We start from the raw sequence: 20819 nt of genomic DNA, 5'->3' as shown, positions 1-20819 counted from the left end.
GCGAAAATCCGAAAATTACCGAAGGATGCATGGTCGGCACTCTTCGGAAAAGAGAGGCGAGAGCAACCTGAGGCGAGGCGAACATGGATGGGTTACGTAACCGCTTCACGCCTTAAACAATACCCGTTGCGACTCTGTCCATGTTTCTCTGTGATGCAACTAACCTGACAACACGGCGAACAAAGCTGCAAAAGTTTGGCGACATAAGGAAAATATATACAATGACGCACAAGGCCTGGTATTTACAATGTTTACAGAGTGTTCCGACTATAATGAGCTGTGCAAACACATTCTGAGCTACTAGTACTACACTAAGGACTGAGACGGTCTCACCTATTTTAGCCCTGGGACTATGGCAAGAGTGTCCGGCTTTTGCTAACCCAAAGGACCTAAAATATCGACGGTCAATGGTTAGCCGCTAACATTTTCACCAAAAGTATGGCAATACAGTCTTCCAAATTGACTTCACTTCTCACTTGCTGATTTCAAAATATTTATGACGGAATATAAATCTAGTACAGTACAGAAGCCTTACTTCATAGTAAGATATTACAAACGTACATGTATCTCATCCTCACCACGACTGCGCACCAGCTTCCCCAAGCATGTCAAACTTCAAAGATCTCAACCCCAACCGTAACCTAGCCCTACTACAAAATTATTATCGCCGTGCAATCCAGCCCACCAGTACACTAGTTTCAATCAGTTGTTTTCATTGTTTTCGCCATGTGTGATTCATAGAATCTCACACCCTCAAGGACCTGGGATCAGATTTCTCACACGATTTGGGGATATTTTGTCTCACACTCGCCTTCGGCTCGTGTAAGACAAAATATCCCCAAATCGTGTGAGAAATCTGATCCCAGGTCCTTGGTATGTGAGATTGTTTTTCTCACATGACCACAAAACGCATTAAATTCACATTGGACACATACAACATTATCAAAATCGTGACAACTCTCTCGTCTGCCACTGTACTCTGACCTGCTTACTTTGCAGTTCCGGTCCGTGTGTTACTCATCGTGCCATTGGATAACATTTTGCGCGTGGAACGAAACAGGCTGTTAGTCATCCAATAAGAGCTAATGTAATATGTACTGCAGAGTGTGGGACGATTTCTGAGAGCGTGGAATCGATTTTTCCCACACCGTATATCCAACACTCTCAGTGGCCAGGAATGTGAGAATTAATCATCACACATGACGAACTTGAATGAGTGAACACTGTCCTCGGGACTGTTATTTTTGGGCTGTAGAGACCCAATTTTACAGTGCGATGACAGACTCTCTAATGTGAACGTAAATGACACCCTGGGAAATGACATAATTGATACATAACTACTTACACATTACGTGGAGTTACGACATTAATAATCAATGCTTCAGACTAACTCACTTTGACACTGCTTTGTTGTACTTTGACACTGCTTTGTTGTTATAGTTACAGCTTCGTAGGATGAACAATCGCGTATACATTACGTTTTTTGTACGTTTTGTAGACAACGTAGATAAAATGAATTTACTCATTGAGTGTTTGGATAAAACACACAAGTGAAGTGTTAAATTACTCATGGAGTTGATCGTTGAGACTGAAGCTAGTTGCGACTGTACAGTACTCTTGCTAAACAAACCATGATACAATGTATGCAGAAATATGTCAATCTGTTTTTATGGACACACATTGATAAACAGTGGAGTGGAGTGTAACGTGAACATCTGTCTCTGTCAAAGACAGATTTAACCCCTTTGAAAATGCATGCCTTTTAACTTTTACACTACATAAACCTTGAAATCGAATTTAAAACACTAAGAAATATATTTGAGTGTTTAGATAGAACGCACAGAGGAAGTGCTAAATTACTTATTAACCTGAGCGTAGAGACTGAAGTTAATTAGCATGGATTATGTTGTGTAGTTTCCATAGCTAAGTGCATATGACACAGACGCTTCTGTCTCACACAAATGCCGTACTGCTTCACAGAAAAACTGATCAGCATCCGTTTGCATTTATTGTATCATGTTTCCTCTACCCGAATCAACGGAGAGTTGACGTATTAACCGAAAGCAAACTGTTTTGATCTCATTAACATCTCATCAAGTATTTCGGCAGCTCACTTATGAGTTCTTTCCAAACACTCAAATGCTGTTAAACTATGGGGGCATTAATTCAGCAGCCATCATTAATTTATGCAAATTATCAAATCGCCTTGTTTAAAACATTGAACCACCAAAAGTCTTTTTTCATGCCCAAGGAATATATTTAAACTTTAAAATCACTGAACTAGCTTGTTTAAAATGTGATATATGACCGGATTTGTAGGTATGTTGGCCGCCATATCGGATTTAAGCAGATTAGAAAAGTGCCTGCGCAAATCATTGTATTCTGTAAAATTGTTTGTCCATACCAAAGAAATACACTTGTAACTTTAAAATCACTGAAATAACTTGTTTAATACGTGGTATATAACCGAATATGTCTTTTGTGGGAATGTTGGCAGCCATATTGGAATTATGCAAATTAATGAAGTGCCTGTATAAAACATTATATTTTTAAAATAATTCCCCGTGCAAAATTAGTAATGTCAGACTTTCACATCACTGAAATAGCTTGTTAAAGAAGTGATATATGGCTAATCATGTTACTTTGTAGGTCGGCTGGCAGCCATATTTGATTTATGCCAATTAGACATATTTCCCCAATATAGATTTTAGTAAACTTTTAATATGTTGTTCTGGTTACCTCTTCAAAATGCATTCTGAAGAAAAAAACATCATTGCAATTTGTAGTGGGTTGGGTGCCAAAATCTCTTAGATTGACTGGACTATATGTCATTAAAATGTAAAAGAAGCGTACTAATGTAATGAACCTGTTGTGAACCACGTGAGCACATCTAGTAATAACATCTGCTAATTCTTAAGAAATGTCATATGCTCTACAGAATATGATTTTTTTTTCTTATGAATAACTACTTTGACACTATAAATCCATTGTAGGTAATGCAACCACAACAAGTCCCCCATATTACTGTGTCAGTGGACAGCATATGTATGGCAAAGCGTATGTCCTGTGTATGAAACAAATTTGTCCGGGCATATCTGTGTTACAGGTCTAAACGTGTAAAATTCAAACTATATTTCCATCAGCATTATTGAAATGTATCGCATAACTGAATTAAGGTGCATATTTAACTTTAGCCAGTTTCAACTACAAATTCTTAATAGTCGCTGGTGACGTGTAATCAAATCCTGGTCCTGTTTCTGATCTCATTAACGGTGATTACTTCACCCCTGATGATAGCCATGATGATCCTCTGCACTCACGGGTAAATATTAATCAATCAACTCCTATAGTCAGCGACTCCTGTCTACATGAGTCTGCTCCTCATATTTCACTTGTGGCCATTTGAATATACAATCCCTACAGAGCTCAATTGATCAACTGAGACTCCTGACTCTGCCAAAGTTCTTTAATGTCCTCTTGCTTACAGAAACGTGGGCAACTGAAAACACATTAGATGCTGAGATATCTATTGACGGTAACATGATCGCCATTATTCATCCCATGGTGGACTTGCTATTTATCACCGTAAAAATTTCCAAGTGAATGTATTAGACAAGTGATGTTCCAACAATTCTGATCCTAACCAGATTGAACAACTCTGGATCTCCATCAGTAAACCCATTAACTTTGCCATTGGCTGTATTTACAAACCACTACGCCTCCCTGCCTAAAGTCTAGATCAAGTCTCTTCAAACATGGCATATGCGTACCAAGCCTTTGGTGAACATTTTGCCCTACTGGGTGACTTTAATTGTGACTTACTTAGTCAAAAGCCTGAAGCCAATAAACTTCGTGAAATGTTAGATCTCCACAATATGAAGCAACATATCAACAGTGCCACCCGTGTTACAGACAAACCAGTACATTGATTGACCTAGTCATCACTCCTGCCGCCATATTGCCAGCTACATCTTCCGTTCTACGCACATCTCTCAGTGACCACTACTTGATCTACACCGTCCTTTCATATCGGTGTCCCGTAAACGTCCTGCACCCGTCTTCAAATACATACGCTGCATCAAGAAAATTAACCTTTCTAACTAAATTAACCTTTCTAAAATCTCCCCTGGAAGAACGTTAATGCCTGCAACGACATCAATATACAAGTGTTCCTGACAATCATGCACCTATCATCAAAGTCAAAAGCCGATCAAAATCCAGCGCATGGATGACAACAGAAGTAAAGAAGAAAATGAAGCTTCGTGACTGGTTCCGGAAAATTTACCACCGCACCGGCTTCATGTCTACTGGTCTGAGTCTGTGAGATATCGAAACTTGATAAAAAACGACCTAGTAAAAGCTAAATCTCGTTTTTACGAAAACAAAATCAATGGAAACATCGACAACACCTACAAAGTCTGGAAAGGGATTAATACTTTTCTGAATCCTTCCTGCAATGTACTACCTGCTTATGATGATCCACTTCCCCTTGCCAATAACTTCAACCATTACTTTTCCAACGTTGGTACGCTGGTTCAAGAAGAGCTCAATTCTGCAAAACCACTACTGGATCACATCGAATTGCCTCCGAACAGTTTCAAACTTACTAGTGTTACAGAAGAACAAGTCACCTCTGTTTTGTCTTCACTGCCATCAAACAAGTCCTCGTCAGAGAACGATTTTGACTCTCACTTAATCAATTGTCCATACCAGCCATTGTTCCTTCACTGACGTATGTTTCAATATGTCTATATCTCAGGGAATAGTGCCGACTGACTGGAAGAAAGCTACAATTATTCCCATTTTAAAAAAGGGAAACAAGATAAGCAAGATGTTACAAATTACCGTCCAATTTCACTACTCCCTACCCTGTCAAAAGTTCTTGAACGTTTAGTCTGCAACCAGCTCAACTTATTTCTAGAATCAAATAATATTCTTTTCCCAACTTTTTCTGGTTTTCGTCCCAAACACTCTACAGCTACTTTACTACAGCGTTTAACCGATGACATCCTTGATAACATGTACAATAAGAAAATTTCCTCTCTTCTCATGTTAGACCTTTCCAAGGCATTTGATTCAGTTAACCATAACATTATGCTCAGTAAATTGCAACGCTACAATTTTCACCCATCTACAATTCAATGGTTTAGTAGCTACCTAACAGGCCGTACTCAGTGTGTTAAATTGGTAACATTTCATCCGACTTTATTCAAGTCAAAACGGGTGTACTTCAAGGTAGTGATTGTGGACCGATTTTATTTTCACTTTATATTAACGATCTCCCCACATGGCTTCAATCCACAACACCAATTTATGGTTTTGCTGATGACATAAACATCCTCAAAGCGTCCACAATTTCTGATATTGACATTCTTCACGATGATCTGGAACATGAAATTCACCATTTAACTACTTGGTTCCATTCCAATTCTCTGAAACCCACATTTCGAAATATCAATACATGCTCTTCGGTACTAGGCAACAACTCAAAAAAATACCAAATCACATAAAAGTTCTTTCCAATCAAAGTACTACAATCAAAGCATCTCCTTCTGCCACCTGTTTAGGTTTAATACTTGACCAAGAACTCAGCTGTCCAACCATGTTGCCTACCTCCGTCGAGCATGTGGCTATCGTCTGACGAAATTGGCCCGTTTCAGACGATTTATTCTAGAAAAGGTTCGCAAGATGTTATCTCAGCTACAGTTTTCTCCCTTTTAGACTACTGTGGCACTGTCTTTTCCAACTGTAATATTACTCTTAAAAGCAATCTACAACGCATTATTTATTTTGCAGTGTGGACTCAAAAAGTCAGACCATGTTACATCTTACAGAAATTCACTCAACTGGCCAACTATCCAGGAAAGACACGACCAACACTTAAAAAATCTAGTTCACAAATGTATCAACAACAAAGTTCCTGTCTACTTGTCTGACCTTCTCACAAAAAATTCAACAATTCACCAGTATAACACCAGAAGTAAATATCATGTTTCTAAAGCCCACAGTCGCTCATTCAAATATCGTTCATCCACCATTGCCAATACTATAATTTAAACTACTTTACTGTGCCTGTTTATTCTTTTCTGAGCCATTCTTGACCGTTCCGCATGTCAACTTCCTGCTTGTTTTAATTGAATATACGGTGCTCACCAACTTTTTATGCTTATCCTTTTGATGTGTAGTTTTATAACTTTTTATTGAGTCTTTATTTATTTTTATTCTGTATATTTGCATGTATTATTCAATGCATGAAAATCCATTTATGGATGCATTGACTTGGAGTAGTAAAATTACAAATTACAAATTGCATATAATGACGTAGGATTATATCATTAAAATGTAAAGGTACACTCACCCTGCTCGCAACGTGAGCCACTGTAGCACCCGGGACAGGAACAGGAGTAGTCGTTACACGATTGTTCAGAGCAAACGCCACCATTATAGCAAGGATTGGGTTGACATGGGTCTGAAACTGAGACAGATGAACGATCATATTATTAAACGTGACAAAACGTGTAAAATTCAAACTATATTTCCATCAGGATTATTGATATGTATCACATAACAAAAATTAAGGTGAATATGATGACGTACGATTATATCATTAAAATGTAAAGGTACACTCACCCTGCTCGCAACGTGCGCCACTGTAGCACCCGGGACAGGAACAGGAGTAGTCGTTACACGATTGTTCAGAGCAAACGCCACCATTATAACAAGGATTGGGTTGACATGGGTCTGAAACTGAGACATATGAGCCATTATATTTAAAAACGTGACAAAACGTACAAAACTGAGAACAAGATGCCGTCGATCCTGACCAACGAACTCACACTAAGTCCCAGCTTTACGCACATGCGCACAAGGTAACTATAGCAAAATTAATTGACTAAAAATCAACCCAATAGATCAAAGTATCATTTAAAATAATGAAAGGCCATGCTTTGTCAAAATATTGACATTTCTTACTACACTTCGACGAAACGAACACAAAGCAAAACATCAAAGTGATAAAATTAATGGTTTTGAAGAAAGTTAAAAACACGGATTTTCATAAAAGAGGTCAAAAGGTTACCTTGAAATGATTCAATCAAAACAAAAAGTAAGACTATTTGAGATTTTTTCCCACGCGACCAATCCATCACTATACGCCATACTGCAAACACAAAGCCATCAAATTAGTCCTTTGGACGTTTGGTGTAAATGACTTAAATGATATGTAGTCGAATCCGGACATTTACTCTTTGAATTTAATTCTAAATTAATGTATTATGCTCTACAGACAATGAATTTTTGCTTTCTTTTGAGATGACCCTTAGAAAGCAAAAATAAATTGTAGGTAATGCAACCAAAACAACCCCCATGTTACTATGTCACTGGACAAGATGAAACAAATGCAATGTGTGAAGTCACGGAACATATATAGCCTGATCCGTCACCAAACATCACCACCAAATGGCTGATGTGCGGCTAATTACGTTTCTATTTTGATCAAAATTAACAGCATATATGAAAGAGGGTATGTCCTTCTGACTATGAAACAAATTTGTCCAGGCATATCTGTGTTACAGGTCTAGACATGTAAAAATTCAAACTATATTTCCATCAGGATTATTGATATGTATCACATAACAAAAATTAAGGTGAATATAATGACGTAGGATTATATCATTAAAATGTAAAGGTACACTCACCCTGCTCGCAACGTGCGCCACTGTAGCACCCGGGACAGGAACAGGAGTAGTCGTTACACGATTGTTCAGAGCAAACGCCACCATTATAACAAGGATTGGGTTGACATGGGTCTGAAACTGAGACAGGTGAACCATCATAATATTGGACAGTCGTTGTTATCACTACAGTGTTTTAATTTAGTAATTTCTAATATTCAGCGTTAAATATTCATAGCGAATCTTTGTAAGATACATCTTATTATGATAAAGCGTGGTTGAAATTATGAAATCACACTTTGCCACTTCACCAACTTGTTCGGCTCGAAGTTGTGCGGCTCCGCGAAAAACACGAGTATACGATGAGAAAAATACCATGGGACAGTGTTCATTTCTTTTTTGACGTAGATGGATCAAAATTATCGTAACAAAATTGCATGAATTTCATCGCGATTTGTGTTTTACTTACGCGGATTACTTTCTTTTAAAGAGTAAAGCAGCCCGTCACCCAGGAGATACTTTCGTTCATAAATCCCATCAAGCTGAAATTTGACACATCTCCACAAACCAGACATACGGATTCGGTCACGTGAACGTGTCAATCATTGTCTCGCGCTGTACCGATGCCAAGGCAAGTTGGCCATCGGCGGACATAGCTTTCACCGTGCTAGCGACGGATAGCCATAGTATTCAGAGTTACTTAAAATATTTACAAATAGATTTATGAAGTAAATGCAACGACACGATCGAAACAGTAATTCTCATTCTCAGAGATGCCGTGGCTTTCAAAATATCACACAAGTTTACGACCTTTGCGAGCGCGAAAGATTCCGTTCGATGACACACTCATTGCATGTTTGTGCCCACAACGTTGCCGTCACCGGTGTCTGCCGGTGTCAACTCGTCAATCCCGATCTCGGTCGTCAATGTTTTCGTCTTAAGGACTTTGATTTTAAGGACAGTGACTCATATCTCGCCCGTGGATACATCCTAATTTGTTTACTTGACTGAAACTCTGTTTTGAGTGTTGTCTGAGTCAACTTTTGAAGTACATGGGATTCCACAGCGCTGTACACAGCTCGACAGCTTATGTCTTCGCTACAGCCTTATGCCGCGCTGCAAGTTTGATTCCGAGCAAGAATTTACGGAATTTTTGTGCGATGAAGGAAATTGATCGTTGTTAGTCGAATGACTTTATGCTTGTGCCTCCTATGTCGCTTTCCCGAAGATTATACTGTACTCATTTATTCAGTTTAACTTACGTTTAGGTGTAGGTTTCGGTTTTATCGCCAACCGGGATCGCCAGGTACGACGTCCACATTGAGCCTACACGACTCGACTGGAGCCGCGACGTTACTGAGCCATTAATATAAAACGATCATCGGTATCTCCATTCGATTCTCGGGAAAAGCTATAGTTTTAGCGACTCGAAATTTCGTTGGACAAATATGCCTTCTATGTTTCCATGTCTGGATTTATCGGGTCACCTTTTTGTAAAAATAACTCGCGAGCTAGTGGCGGTATCGATCACAACAAATTGTTTGTGTCGCGACGCATGTATGAACGCTACTATGCACGAAAAAAGTTCCGGTTGATGACGTACAACAGGGGTAATTCAGATTTCTTATCCGTCCTGGTTTCTTATCCGTGGCGATTCATGTGATTAAGAGGTTGACCTCCTTTAATAGGAAGTTCTGGTATAGCAAACAGTTTGTTTGTTTTACCCTTAAATGGTCTTAGACTAACTCGGTGGTGCACTGCCGTATTTAACCACAGACAAATAGAAAAACAGACTGGCAACGCGGCATGCCTTTTGTTCCATGGTCGTCTCGGAAGACTATGGCCTTTTCATATTAAAATGAGCTTCAAAGGTGTTAAACTTTTTGTAGTCTGGTTCCCTGACCCATTTTGCCCGGTAGAGGGCGTGGGGAAAAATAGGGTCAAGTACCGGGTAGCCATCTTGAACAGAATTTTGTTCAAGATGGCGGAGGTTAGTCACCTGACAGAACATGCTACAACAAATAAGGCTGCTACCATGAAAACGCCGGTCAAATTTCGACTAGATCAGAATTATGTTCAAACACTGGTATCCGAACCAAAAGCATTGGCACACGACACAGGAAACATAAACTGAAAGGATTAATCCAGAAGTAGGGGGAAATAGAGGTGATTGAAGGCTGGCTATGATATTGCAGCAGTACTTGTAGCGTGTATCGAACGCGCTAGGGTCATTGAGCTCATCGCCGACTGTGGCGTGACCCCAATGACCCGAGCACGTTCGATACACGCCACAAGTACTGCTGCGATATCACAGCTAATTGAAAGCAAACTTTGTTGGAACTGTGAACGACGATTGATTTCGATGGATAGAATGGTGTCCGAATTTCGTGAAAAATGCCAGGCATCATGTCGACGTTCTAAAAGTATCAAGAGGTGTGCTAAATCACTGTGGCTAAATCATGGAGGTAAAAAGTCTTTCTTTCTACCTCCACGGCTTTGTGGTACAAACAAGAAGTTGGTGTCAAGTGAGCCTGAAAGTGCGAAACCCAAGAAACATGAGAAAAAGTTACAAGTGTTACTTTCATCCAATCAGAGCTTGTTTTATTTTAACCCAATAGCGTCCATGTTTACATTTGCCGGTACCTGACCCTATATTTCCCCACGCCCTCTACCGGGGAAAATGGGTCAGGGAACCAGACTAAAACCTTTTGGAGACTTTGTTCGTGGTTGATAATGCACGAGATTATGCAAAATATACGACGAGATGGCATCGTGCTGCCAGTCGCGTTACTTTGTGAACTCTCAGGGCAGAAACACTGCTTCACGCCAATCAAAACATAACACGCCAGCAGTTTCATTAACATGTCCTTCCTTGACGAACGTGTAAAAGACGGTATGACTGACCGTAAACCATTGTGTAAAACCAGACAGTATCGATAAACGACTTTCAAATTTGGTTCAAACACACTAATTATATATTCATTAAAATATGAGAGGAATGTTTAGAATGGTGAAACTCACTTTCCTGAAGCTCAAAACATTCCTGTTTTGCAAGCACGCCAATTCTGCTTAGCACCACACGACAAGAACAACACAAACTTTGCCGAACATACTTTCGCTTAACAATTGGCGAAAATCCGAAAGTACCGAAGGATGCATGGTCGGCACTCTTCGGGAAAGAGAGGCGACAGCTACCTGAGGCGAGGCGAACATGGATGGGTTATGTAACCGCTTCACGCCTTGAACAATACCCCTTGCTAGTCTGTTTCGCTATTTGTCTTTGATTTATCTAGCTAATTTTGACAATCGCCATTATAACGCAATTACAAGGCCATTATAATGTGGAGAGAAGTGAAAGCTGTTCCCACCTTATCTCCCGCTATATCTTGAAAATTTTCCGCTTCAACAGGCATTCTACACGTAGTTTCCACTCTTCCAACTAGCCCTCCACACCATCAAACAGCTTTGTTACCTGCCTAGTTCTGATACTTCATAGTACCCCCACTTAACAAAGATCTGAGGTCGCATTATAATATGCAAGAATCAAAGCCAACACCGCATTGTAAAAATAAAAAATGTATATGCAACGCAAGTTTTGCGAAATTGCGTTGTCAAATTATGTGTTATTGGATACAGGACTGGTCGATGCAATTTCTAGAATTTAAATTACGTCATTTCGGGCCGCGATTCGCGAGCAATTGCCAACAGGTGCACGGCAAGCACAACTGGTTGCCTTTAGGGGTTAAGTTCTAGCTCTATTTTGATACTCGTGTGACACTTCCACCCAAAGGTTTGATCTGGCCTGGGCTACACTACGCACCAAGGATTCCCTTTCTCATCAGCCCTGACAGGTCTGCCGCTGAACAAATTGACTTCCTGGCACGCTGCACCGATATATACTGTATACAGAGATAACTGTTCTTCAGATGTTCAAAGGAGTCTTTTGTACTTTTGTAACAAAATATTCGCGAATTCGGCGACATTATCATCACTATCAAATCAAATTTACGAGACATGTTCAAATTCACGAGGAAACGTTTAAAACATAATAAAAAGCACAAGACTGAGAACAAGATGGCGTCGGTTTTGACCCTCGAACCGACACTTAGGTAAGTTTAGCAAAATTAATTGACTAAAAATCAACCAAATGGATAAAAGCATTATTTGAAATAACAGAAGGTCACGCGTCGTCAAACTATTAAACACCTATTGCCTGGTCATGAGGGCTATAGCGCACGTCTATTGCCCCGAGGGGCGTGTGTTACCAAAAACACATCGCTATTCCCCGAGGCCGTAGGCCGAGGGGTATAGCGATGTGTTTCTGGTAACACACGGCCACGAGGGGTAATAGACGAACGCTATAGCCCGAATAAAGACTAGGCTATAGGTGTTTTATAACACACCACATGCTCATGTTGTATTGTTATATAGTTTTTAATGTGTTTTGATATTTTGCACCGCAACAATCCATTGTGACAAGTTTACTGGGCGATGTACAGCGGTTTCAGTTGTACGTGGTACCACTTTCTTTAAAAAATATTCGAAGCATACCTAGCGACATCCTTAGTTGCACTTTAATCTTTTACCGCCGATGAGCTGTTCAAGTTCCTATGCTGTTGGAATGTTGGAAAATATGTTTAGAGAATGTGTCGTCACCTATCCCGGACGCACATCACGTTCCAGCCACCCGCCATTGTTGCAAAGCTGCAGACGACACTCCGCCCGTGACGGTCACGTGACCGGGCACTTTTCCAAATTTGGTCAGAACTATTTCCCTAGGGAAATAGCTTTTCAAAAAATACCCTCTGACGTCATTTTTCGATCCGGTGGGGACTAGACGTATCTATTTTCTCGTCAGTGATGTATTCTGGCGAATCGCGACACGGAATGAGCATGTGGCGTGTTATAAAAAGATTTAATACTTCCCTTCGATAAAACGAACACCCATGCAAAACATCAAAGTGATTAAATTAGTGGTTTTGAAGAAGGTTAAAAACACTATTTTTCATAAAAGAGGTCAAAAGTTATGATCTTAAAAGATTCGATCCAAACAAGAAATAAACATTTTAGACGTTTTCCCAAGTGACCATCTTATCACTCTTCGCCATACTGCATACACACAGTCATCACATCAGTCCTTGGACCTCCGGTACAAAGGACTGAAATGATATATAGTCGAATCCGGACATTTACTCTTTGAATTATAATTCTAAAGTAATGTAAATTGCTATACAGAAAATGATTTTTGGAATTACAAATCAGTTGTAGGTTATGCAACTAAAACAAGTCCCCCTATATTATGTGTCACTGGACAAGATGAAACAATTGAAATGTGTGGAATCACGGAACATATATAGCCTGCCCGTTACCAAACATCACACCAAATGGCTGCTCTGCGGCAAAGTACGTTTCTATGATGATCAAAATCAACAGCATATATATGACGGAGGGTATGTCCTTCTGACTATGAAACAAATTTGTCCAGGCATATCTGTGTTACAGGTCTAGGCGTGTAAAATTCAAACTATATTTCCATCAGGATTATTGATATGTATCACATAACAAAAATTAAGTTGCATATAATGACGTAGGATTATATCATTAAAATGTAAAGGTACACTCACCCTGCTCGCAACGTGCGCCACTGTAGCACCCGGGACAGGAACAGGAGTAGTCGTTACACGATTGTTCAGAGCAAACGCCACCATTATAACAAGGATTGGGTTGACATGGGTCTGAAACTGAGACAGGTGAACCATCATATTATTGTTATTGTTATCATTACAATACGGTGGCCCCTACACGCCACGGAACTCTATTACTTTTGAATATAAACTCTAACTTTTCTTGACAATATTTTTAATATTTGTAAGAGATCTTATTTCTCCACCGCAAACTTTTAATTTTGTACGGGCAACTTTATCTTAACTTTACCTTAACTTTAACTTCTCAAAAGTATTTTTAGTTTTAACTATAAACAAAATATGTTTCTCAAAAGTATTTTTTATTTTGTAAAACAAAAGTCAAAAATTTTCAAGATAACAAACTCCCCTACATGTCATTGAAATTTATTACCTTTGAACATAATCTCATATTTCTTGACAATATATTTAATATTTGTAAGAAATTTCATTTCTACACGGCAAACTTTTATTTCTGAACAGGAAACTTTACTTTTTAGGTAAACTGTTTTTAGACACTTTTAACAAAAAAACTTTAACTTTTAAAATATAACTTTACCTTTGAACAAAATATTTGTTTCTCAAAAGCGTTTTTTATTTCGAAAAGAAGTAAAAATTATTCACAGCAAGAGTTAAACATTTCTGCTAAGCGCGAACTGAGTTACTTAAATGACATAACCTTATGTTTTTAGAGCAGAAAAATTAAATTCTTAAAGAAAAGTTTTATTTTTCCAAGAGAAAAATTAATTTGTTTAATAACCTGTCTAATAACCTGATAACGGGTACTTTCCTTAGCAAGTGTGGTATTTGCCAGTCGTTATGACAAACTATCGAAGAGTGCAAACCATGCATCCTTCGGTAATTTTCGGATTTTCGCCAATTGTTAACTGAAAGTATGTTCGGCAAAGTTTGTGTTGTTGTTGTCGTGTGGTGCTGAGCAGAATTGATGTGCTGGCGAAAACGGGAGTGTTTTGAGCTTCAGGAAGTGAGTTTTACCGTTTAAAAATTCCTCTCATATTTTATGAATACAAAATGAGTGTGTTTGAGATAATAGTTATATCTTTATGTTGCCTCGGTTTATCAGACTACAATCAGCAATCGATGAAACTGTGAAACAGCTATTTTAAGATAACTGATAGCACAGTCTAGGTTTAGTGAAAGTCATTGATGTCTGTGTTAAAGATGGCGTTCAAATCAATTAACTGATATTGCAAGTGTGACTGACATCGTACGAAGCATATTTTTGGACACAATTAATTTCTTTATTTTTGAGTTTCGTCATTTACTCATTTCACTATTACGCCATTTTGTCATTTCGCCGTTTCGCCATTTCGCCGATTAACGTTAGCCTGTTTTTACTACGTCTGATCTCCTTCAAGTTAATGTTTCAACTTTCGCAGAGTTGATTTTTTTATGGTCGACTATTACCGCTAGACGACTGTTACACCTGGCAGTGCTGGCAACCTGGCAGTGCTGCAACTCCGCTACTTAGACAGTATGTCTGGTTCTTGTATTGTCATTGATTCATGGAAACCTCCGTACTACGTATGTTGTCGATGCGTGTGTTGTCAATGTAATCCCAACTCAAAACTTACAAAAATGCCTGGTCTTGGGCTCTGATTTCCCGACGTTCGATCTCTCAGACGTCCGTTTTCTGCATTTGGGGCTAACTGTGACGAGTATATTCAACTAAGATGGCAGAGGCACACACGTTGATGTAATGGCAATAGCCCGCCTCAGTCGGGTATACACTCGAGTTAATGTGGTACAATTAAAATCTCGTGTATAAAATCTCGCATATGTTCTTTCAAAGATCGTTCTGTTTCTCCGATATAGACCCACTTATAATGTGCTTGTATAAAATTCAAAGTAACGGGGTAAGCTTATCTACGCACTAAACATTGAATGAGATATCGCAGATAGCACGATGTTGGCCACTATGGTGTCTGCTTCATGTACATTTTGCTCGAGAACATGGTCACAAAAGTTGAGGAGTCACACAATGGATTACTTTATGGCTTGGCACAGGTCATACAGTAGTGAAAGGGTTATGTTGACACGGGTCAGACACTGTCGAATTGATTACGTTGTCACGTATCAGATACTGGTGGTGAATGTGTGAGGTCTGCACGGGTCAGACCATCGGGCATTGATTAGGTAGGCAAGGATAGCGCGTATGTTAGGTTTGCGCATTGGTTAGGTTTGCACGAATTAATACATGCTAACCCACCTATATCAGTTCACAGTTCAGTGTTTATTTCATTTTAAATACTTTTATCAAGGATGTTGCGTGTTCTCCCCATGTACTTTCAAATTCTGTCCGGTCAGATACCCTAGTGAAAACCCTGTCATGATACTCATACTGGTTATAGCATGAGCTTTTACATTTGTATTTGGTTGTCACTTAGAATTTCATTTTGTTGGGTTCACCTTTTCAACCGTCGCGAGATAACCGATGATAATCTAGCAGGGTACATCAAGATTTGAAAGTCTTTACTATTGCTTTATTTTTGTAAATTTTACAGACACCTATATTGGTTTTTAAATTTTCTAAGATTAGGGGGTCAGTCAAAATTTCTGAGTTACTCAAATTCATCATGGTTGGATGGGTTACTCGAAATTTTGGAGTTTCCGATGAAATTCTCCGACCCCCCAACACCTGGCCGTAAGTAATGAAGGTTCCTTTGTTGAGACAGAGTTGTGTTCGATGGGAAAATACCCGCTACAGTACACGCGAGCCAAGTCCGTAAATATATTAAAGGGTGATAATAATAGGTGTCACAGCGTGACAGTGTCCGAAAGAGTAACCACATAGAACGGCATTCGGTTGTGATAAATATTTTGAGGCTATAAGCGGCAAGTAAGCAAAGACAAAGGAAAGTTTGACTTACATTGTTCACATCGGGTACCACGGTAACATCCTTGACAAAAACAGTAGTGGTTGTTACAAGACTCCGGAATACAGATGCCATTGTTAGAGCAAGGATTTGGTTGACATGGGTCAGTGACTGCAAATAGAGATCAGTCGGGCACAGTTTTTAGTCTGTCAACAATTCCAACGATATTTAACGGGGCAAACAAATGAAGTCGACTACATGTTACAATACCTTGGCACAAACATCGATATTCATAATATGTACTTAATCATAGACAGTAGAGAAAATTTTCTTTACTGTCTACTATTTTGATTTACTGTCAAAGGTAGAATCAATTGTAATGTGTCTAATTTTCATTCATATTTACTTATGCATAACAGCTATACAGTATAACACAGGACATTTTTTCAGTACCAGGAGGAAGGGGTATTGGACGTAATATTTTTTAACAATGCAGAGCGATTGCAAACAATATTAATCTTGTAAACCTGAACAACAATTTTCAAAGTCATCGGGAGTGCAATTTCTCTCAGAAGATATTTTTATCACAGTGGTCAATATGCCTGAAATATTTGCTGACGCAATCAAAAGCTTGTACTTGAAATGAAACTTCGTAATAGAACCATTTCAAAAGTTTTGTGGCAACATAACAAAGGTTGACTTTTTTACGTTTTCCACTCAAACATGGCAGTCTACTTCACCCATGATTTTACGGCATTTTCAATTTTTTGACGTCCATAGAAGCAATTATGCGGGTTTGAAAGACATAAAGCCATGTACATTTTGCAACAAATCTGATTAAAGTACAATTAATGTTATTCACTAATGAGCGAGCAAGCATTTTTATTTAAGCAATCTATACAGGAACATAGGTCATTAAAGTGATCGTTGTGTGCAAGCGTCAGCACAAAAAAACGCGGATGACGGTGGCATGGTTCAGACACTAAGAATAAATATTATAACCGATTTGATTATTCGAGTCACACGTACAAAATAAAAACCGATACGAACAGCTGTTACTTGGATGTATTGAACAATATTTTAATTATAGTAAATTGTATCAAAAGATTTCATGTTGATGTACTTAGTGATTGTCCTTGCTGGATCGACAATACACAATGAATTAATAGTGTTACACTTTGAAGAGAAGTTTCAAACTCTACATAAACATTGAAAAAGCTGTAAAAAGAAACACTTTTTCAACCAGTGCCAACAGCGGTAAATGGAAGCACGCACAAAAAAGTAATTATCAGCAATACAAAAGCATTTCGAAATTTTCAGCACTAACACCTGCTACCATCTATTCGAAACAGTATTAAAAAAAACAAGTATGCTAGATAATCAAAACATGTAATAGCAAACTACAGGACTGTGGGTAAATGTATCACGGCATCGAAATGAAATATGAGCAAATGTTTGACACTTGAAAAGTTGCGTACATAGATATATAAATAGATAAATAGATGGATACATACATACATACATACTTGTATAAATAGTAAGTATATATGTGAAGATGAAACAAAGAAATCCATACCCTGCTCGCAGTGTGTACCAGTGAAGCAACCAAAGCACACACATAATAAACTTATAGCCGGCCCAGTTGACTTAAAGCAAGTTCCACCATTCTGGCATGGATTATTCTTACAGGGGTCCAATTCTGGGGAAAGTAAAAATAATTCGCAATGAAAACCCCCTTTCAAAAGTCCCATTTTCTTTTTTTCTTTCGTTTTGCCATTGTTTCATATCGCCACATCACTGATGCAACTATATACATTCTTTCGTAGTTGCGGAAGCATTAATAAATTCTGTGGAACTGAAAAAAATAATACATATCACTGTAAACATCCCTTCTCAAACATTTTAAGTTGCTTTTCGCGATTGTCTGATATTTCTGCTGAGGCTATACCTTTGTTATAGTCGCGGAAGCAGAACTAACAATGATTTATAAGTAGTAATGCTGCTGTCTGATTGACTCATAGTTAATGAACATTACTGTCGAACGAAATGTAATACAAAGGCAGAGTAAAGTGTAAATTTTAACATTATCTTCATACTACTTTGTGACATAAAAAGTTTATTTTTTGCGCACCATAGGATAAAAACAACGGCAAATGCTGTCGTTGCGTAGCGCGTTGCGTATCACTTCTCAATGCTGGCAAAGCATTGTTGTAATACAACAATGGGCTTGGTATGGTGAACTGCTTGCCATTTTAATGGACAGAGCCAAAGAGGGCTTACTAATGTTAGCTATCGCTATACAACATATAGCAGTGTAAGTAAACGATATGTTCACCGCACCACGCCTGCTTTTAACAATAAGTGTTTTGAGATTTACATTTACAACAACAGAAACTGAACTACTGCAGTTCAAAGGCTTACCCCTTACGTTGCTACACTTTATCTTTGACGATTTATGCTTGTTTTCACATTTTATTTATTCGTTTTCTTTTAAGTCGAAATCAAAGTAACCATTTATGACGTCGATCGGTGGGTTGAGTACTACCGATATGAACTGACGTGCAGCAACAATATTTGATTAAAGGTCACTGAGGAGTTTTCAAAAAGCGAGTTTGGTTTTTGTGTGTGTTCTTCTTGCTGTTGCTTTTTCGAATACGTCTTTCAAAACAATAGATATGGACACACCGCATAAATCTCTGACCATTAAATGCACGTAACTGATTGGAACTATGAAGGAATCAAATATTATTCAAGCTGTAGAAGAAATAGTCTATTCGATATAAAGGCACAAAACAATGGTTGCCTTGTGTACAAGTAAGGCAGAGCAATAAATGGCAATCGCGACGCAGCTAGAACATTTGAAAGAATTTCAACGAGGAAGACAGCGGAACGTTATCACCCTGTACCTGTGTTATCTGATGAGCAGGTTTTGTTGACTTCCTTCAAAATTGAATCTTGTTCTTCAACCCGTCTTTTCAGTTCTGTAATCTCAGTTGTTAGTTGTTCCTGTCGGAGTTCCACTCTCTGTAGATTCAGGATTGTATCTTGGAGTGCTGGACAGTCCTCTCCATCTGACCGAGGTAATGTAAACATGTAGGAGCACACGTTGTCCTTGTAGCAGTCATCACGGCGGTTCAGACACTTGGCGTTTTCACTGGCCGTTGATTGACTCAATGCCGACTTGACCTGGTACTTAAAGATCACAAAACACAAGATTAGTCGTAGTTGTAACATTGTACAGGACTGACAGTTGCGAACACATTCTACGGATCGCCAGTTGAGTGAAAAAGTAAAGCCCTGTGCGGGTGAACATACAAAAGAATGACGTTCGATGAAATACAAATGAAGCACTGCTCTACCTCGTATGCATCACATGACCCGCGGATAATTTGCAGAGCTGACAAAGTCTTGGTAAACAAGTTCTCAGTTCACCACGTAGTCTGTATTCACTAACGTGGTCTGAGACACATACCTGAAAACAGGATATTTATTAAACATTACTGTCGATGGCCTTCAATGTCGGATATTTAGACATTCACTTTTTCATATTGATAAATTAAACAGGAAGATTTACTGTCAGACTTTGCAGGATGAGACTCTTATGTAATAATGGATTTCATCCGGGAATGTGTAAATTGAAAATCAGTTTACAATCAAGATGGGTTTTAATCGATTTGGGTAAAAAAACAAGGTCAAATATATGCACCTTTGAGACATCATGGGTATATATAAATCTGACACACAGATCATTTATGATTAGTCATCCAATCTTACTTTTCCAACATAACACAAACATTTGACAAAATTACTCTGAACAGCTGATAGCTTGTCTGAGTACACTTTGTCAATACTGTTCCAAACAACTGAGGCATATTCAAGTTTGATTCTGACAAACGTGTTAACCATAACCTTCTTAGCATGTCAAGTAGTCTTCGAGAATCAGTGATAATGGAAACAACACGGCCTGAAAAAGTTAAAGCTCCACTAGCTGTAACTCTTGAAATTTGTTGACCTCAAAATATCTTCCTATTCTCTCCTGGTTTTCTCTAAATTCTACCCTCTGAAGGGATGTGGGTTTTTACTGCACTAGGAAACCATTCCTTTGTGAAATGTTTCACGAGTAAATTCAAATTTTAAAGGTCATTTTGATTTCCCGCCATGTTCAAAAATTGGTAATATTACAAAAGAAACAGAACATACAATGTCGCAGTTGAAAACATTCACTTCTATGCATTACATTGGACTAGTATGTGCTATTTATGTGAAAATTTCAGGGCAGATATGCACAGTATCCACGGTTTTTGCTTTTTCCCCATGGGGCTGCGATTTAATGTTTGGGCACACATTTAATTGCCATGTAATATTTATCTTGTTCACCATTACACATACAGCGGGTAGTTAATAACAAGTGTAAAGACACACCTAAATTAGTACATTATTACAAACTTACTTTAGTTTGAAAGTAAAATCATAGAAATAATGTCAAAAGATACAGGTAGTGGGGCGTTAAGGTGCATTTTCCATTCTAAGACCATGTGTATAAGTTATTGATATCTTTAGTAATATTGAATAGTCATTCATACAACGTAGTATCTTAAGCAACTTAATATCGTCTGCAAAGCCTAATA

General features: G+C 38.5%; 1 protein-coding gene across 1 annotated transcript in view; it reads right to left on the bottom strand.

Moving 5' to 3' along the window:
• The window catches only part of LOC139136219 (adhesive plaque matrix protein 2-like), a 28078-nt gene extending 8541 nt beyond the window's left edge, over positions 1-19537 (bottom strand). Inside the window, exons 1-7 of the mRNA XM_070703961.1 lie at positions 19098-19537; positions 17768-17890; positions 16246-16362; positions 13298-13414; positions 7698-7814; positions 6631-6747; positions 6359-6475 (exon numbers count right to left, since the gene is read on the bottom strand). Of these exons, the coding sequence (XP_070560062.1) occupies positions 6359-6475; positions 6631-6747; positions 7698-7814; positions 13298-13414; positions 16246-16362; positions 17768-17890; positions 19098-19425 (1036 nt within the window). The 5' untranslated portion in view covers positions 19426-19537. The remainder of the gene's footprint in view (positions 1-6358; positions 6476-6630; positions 6748-7697; positions 7815-13297; positions 13415-16245; positions 16363-17767; positions 17891-19097) is intronic.
• Between the last annotated feature and the right edge of the window lie 1282 nt (positions 19538-20819).

The sequence above is a fragment of the Ptychodera flava genome, chromosome 7 (genome assembly GCF_041260155.1).
Source record: "Ptychodera flava strain L36383 chromosome 7, AS_Pfla_20210202, whole genome shotgun sequence".
In the NCBI taxonomy this organism is placed as follows: Eukaryota; Metazoa; Hemichordata; class Enteropneusta; family Ptychoderidae; genus Ptychodera; species Ptychodera flava.
The sequence above is the reverse complement of the archived record's forward strand: the minus strand, read 5'-3'. Positions and strand labels throughout refer to the sequence as shown.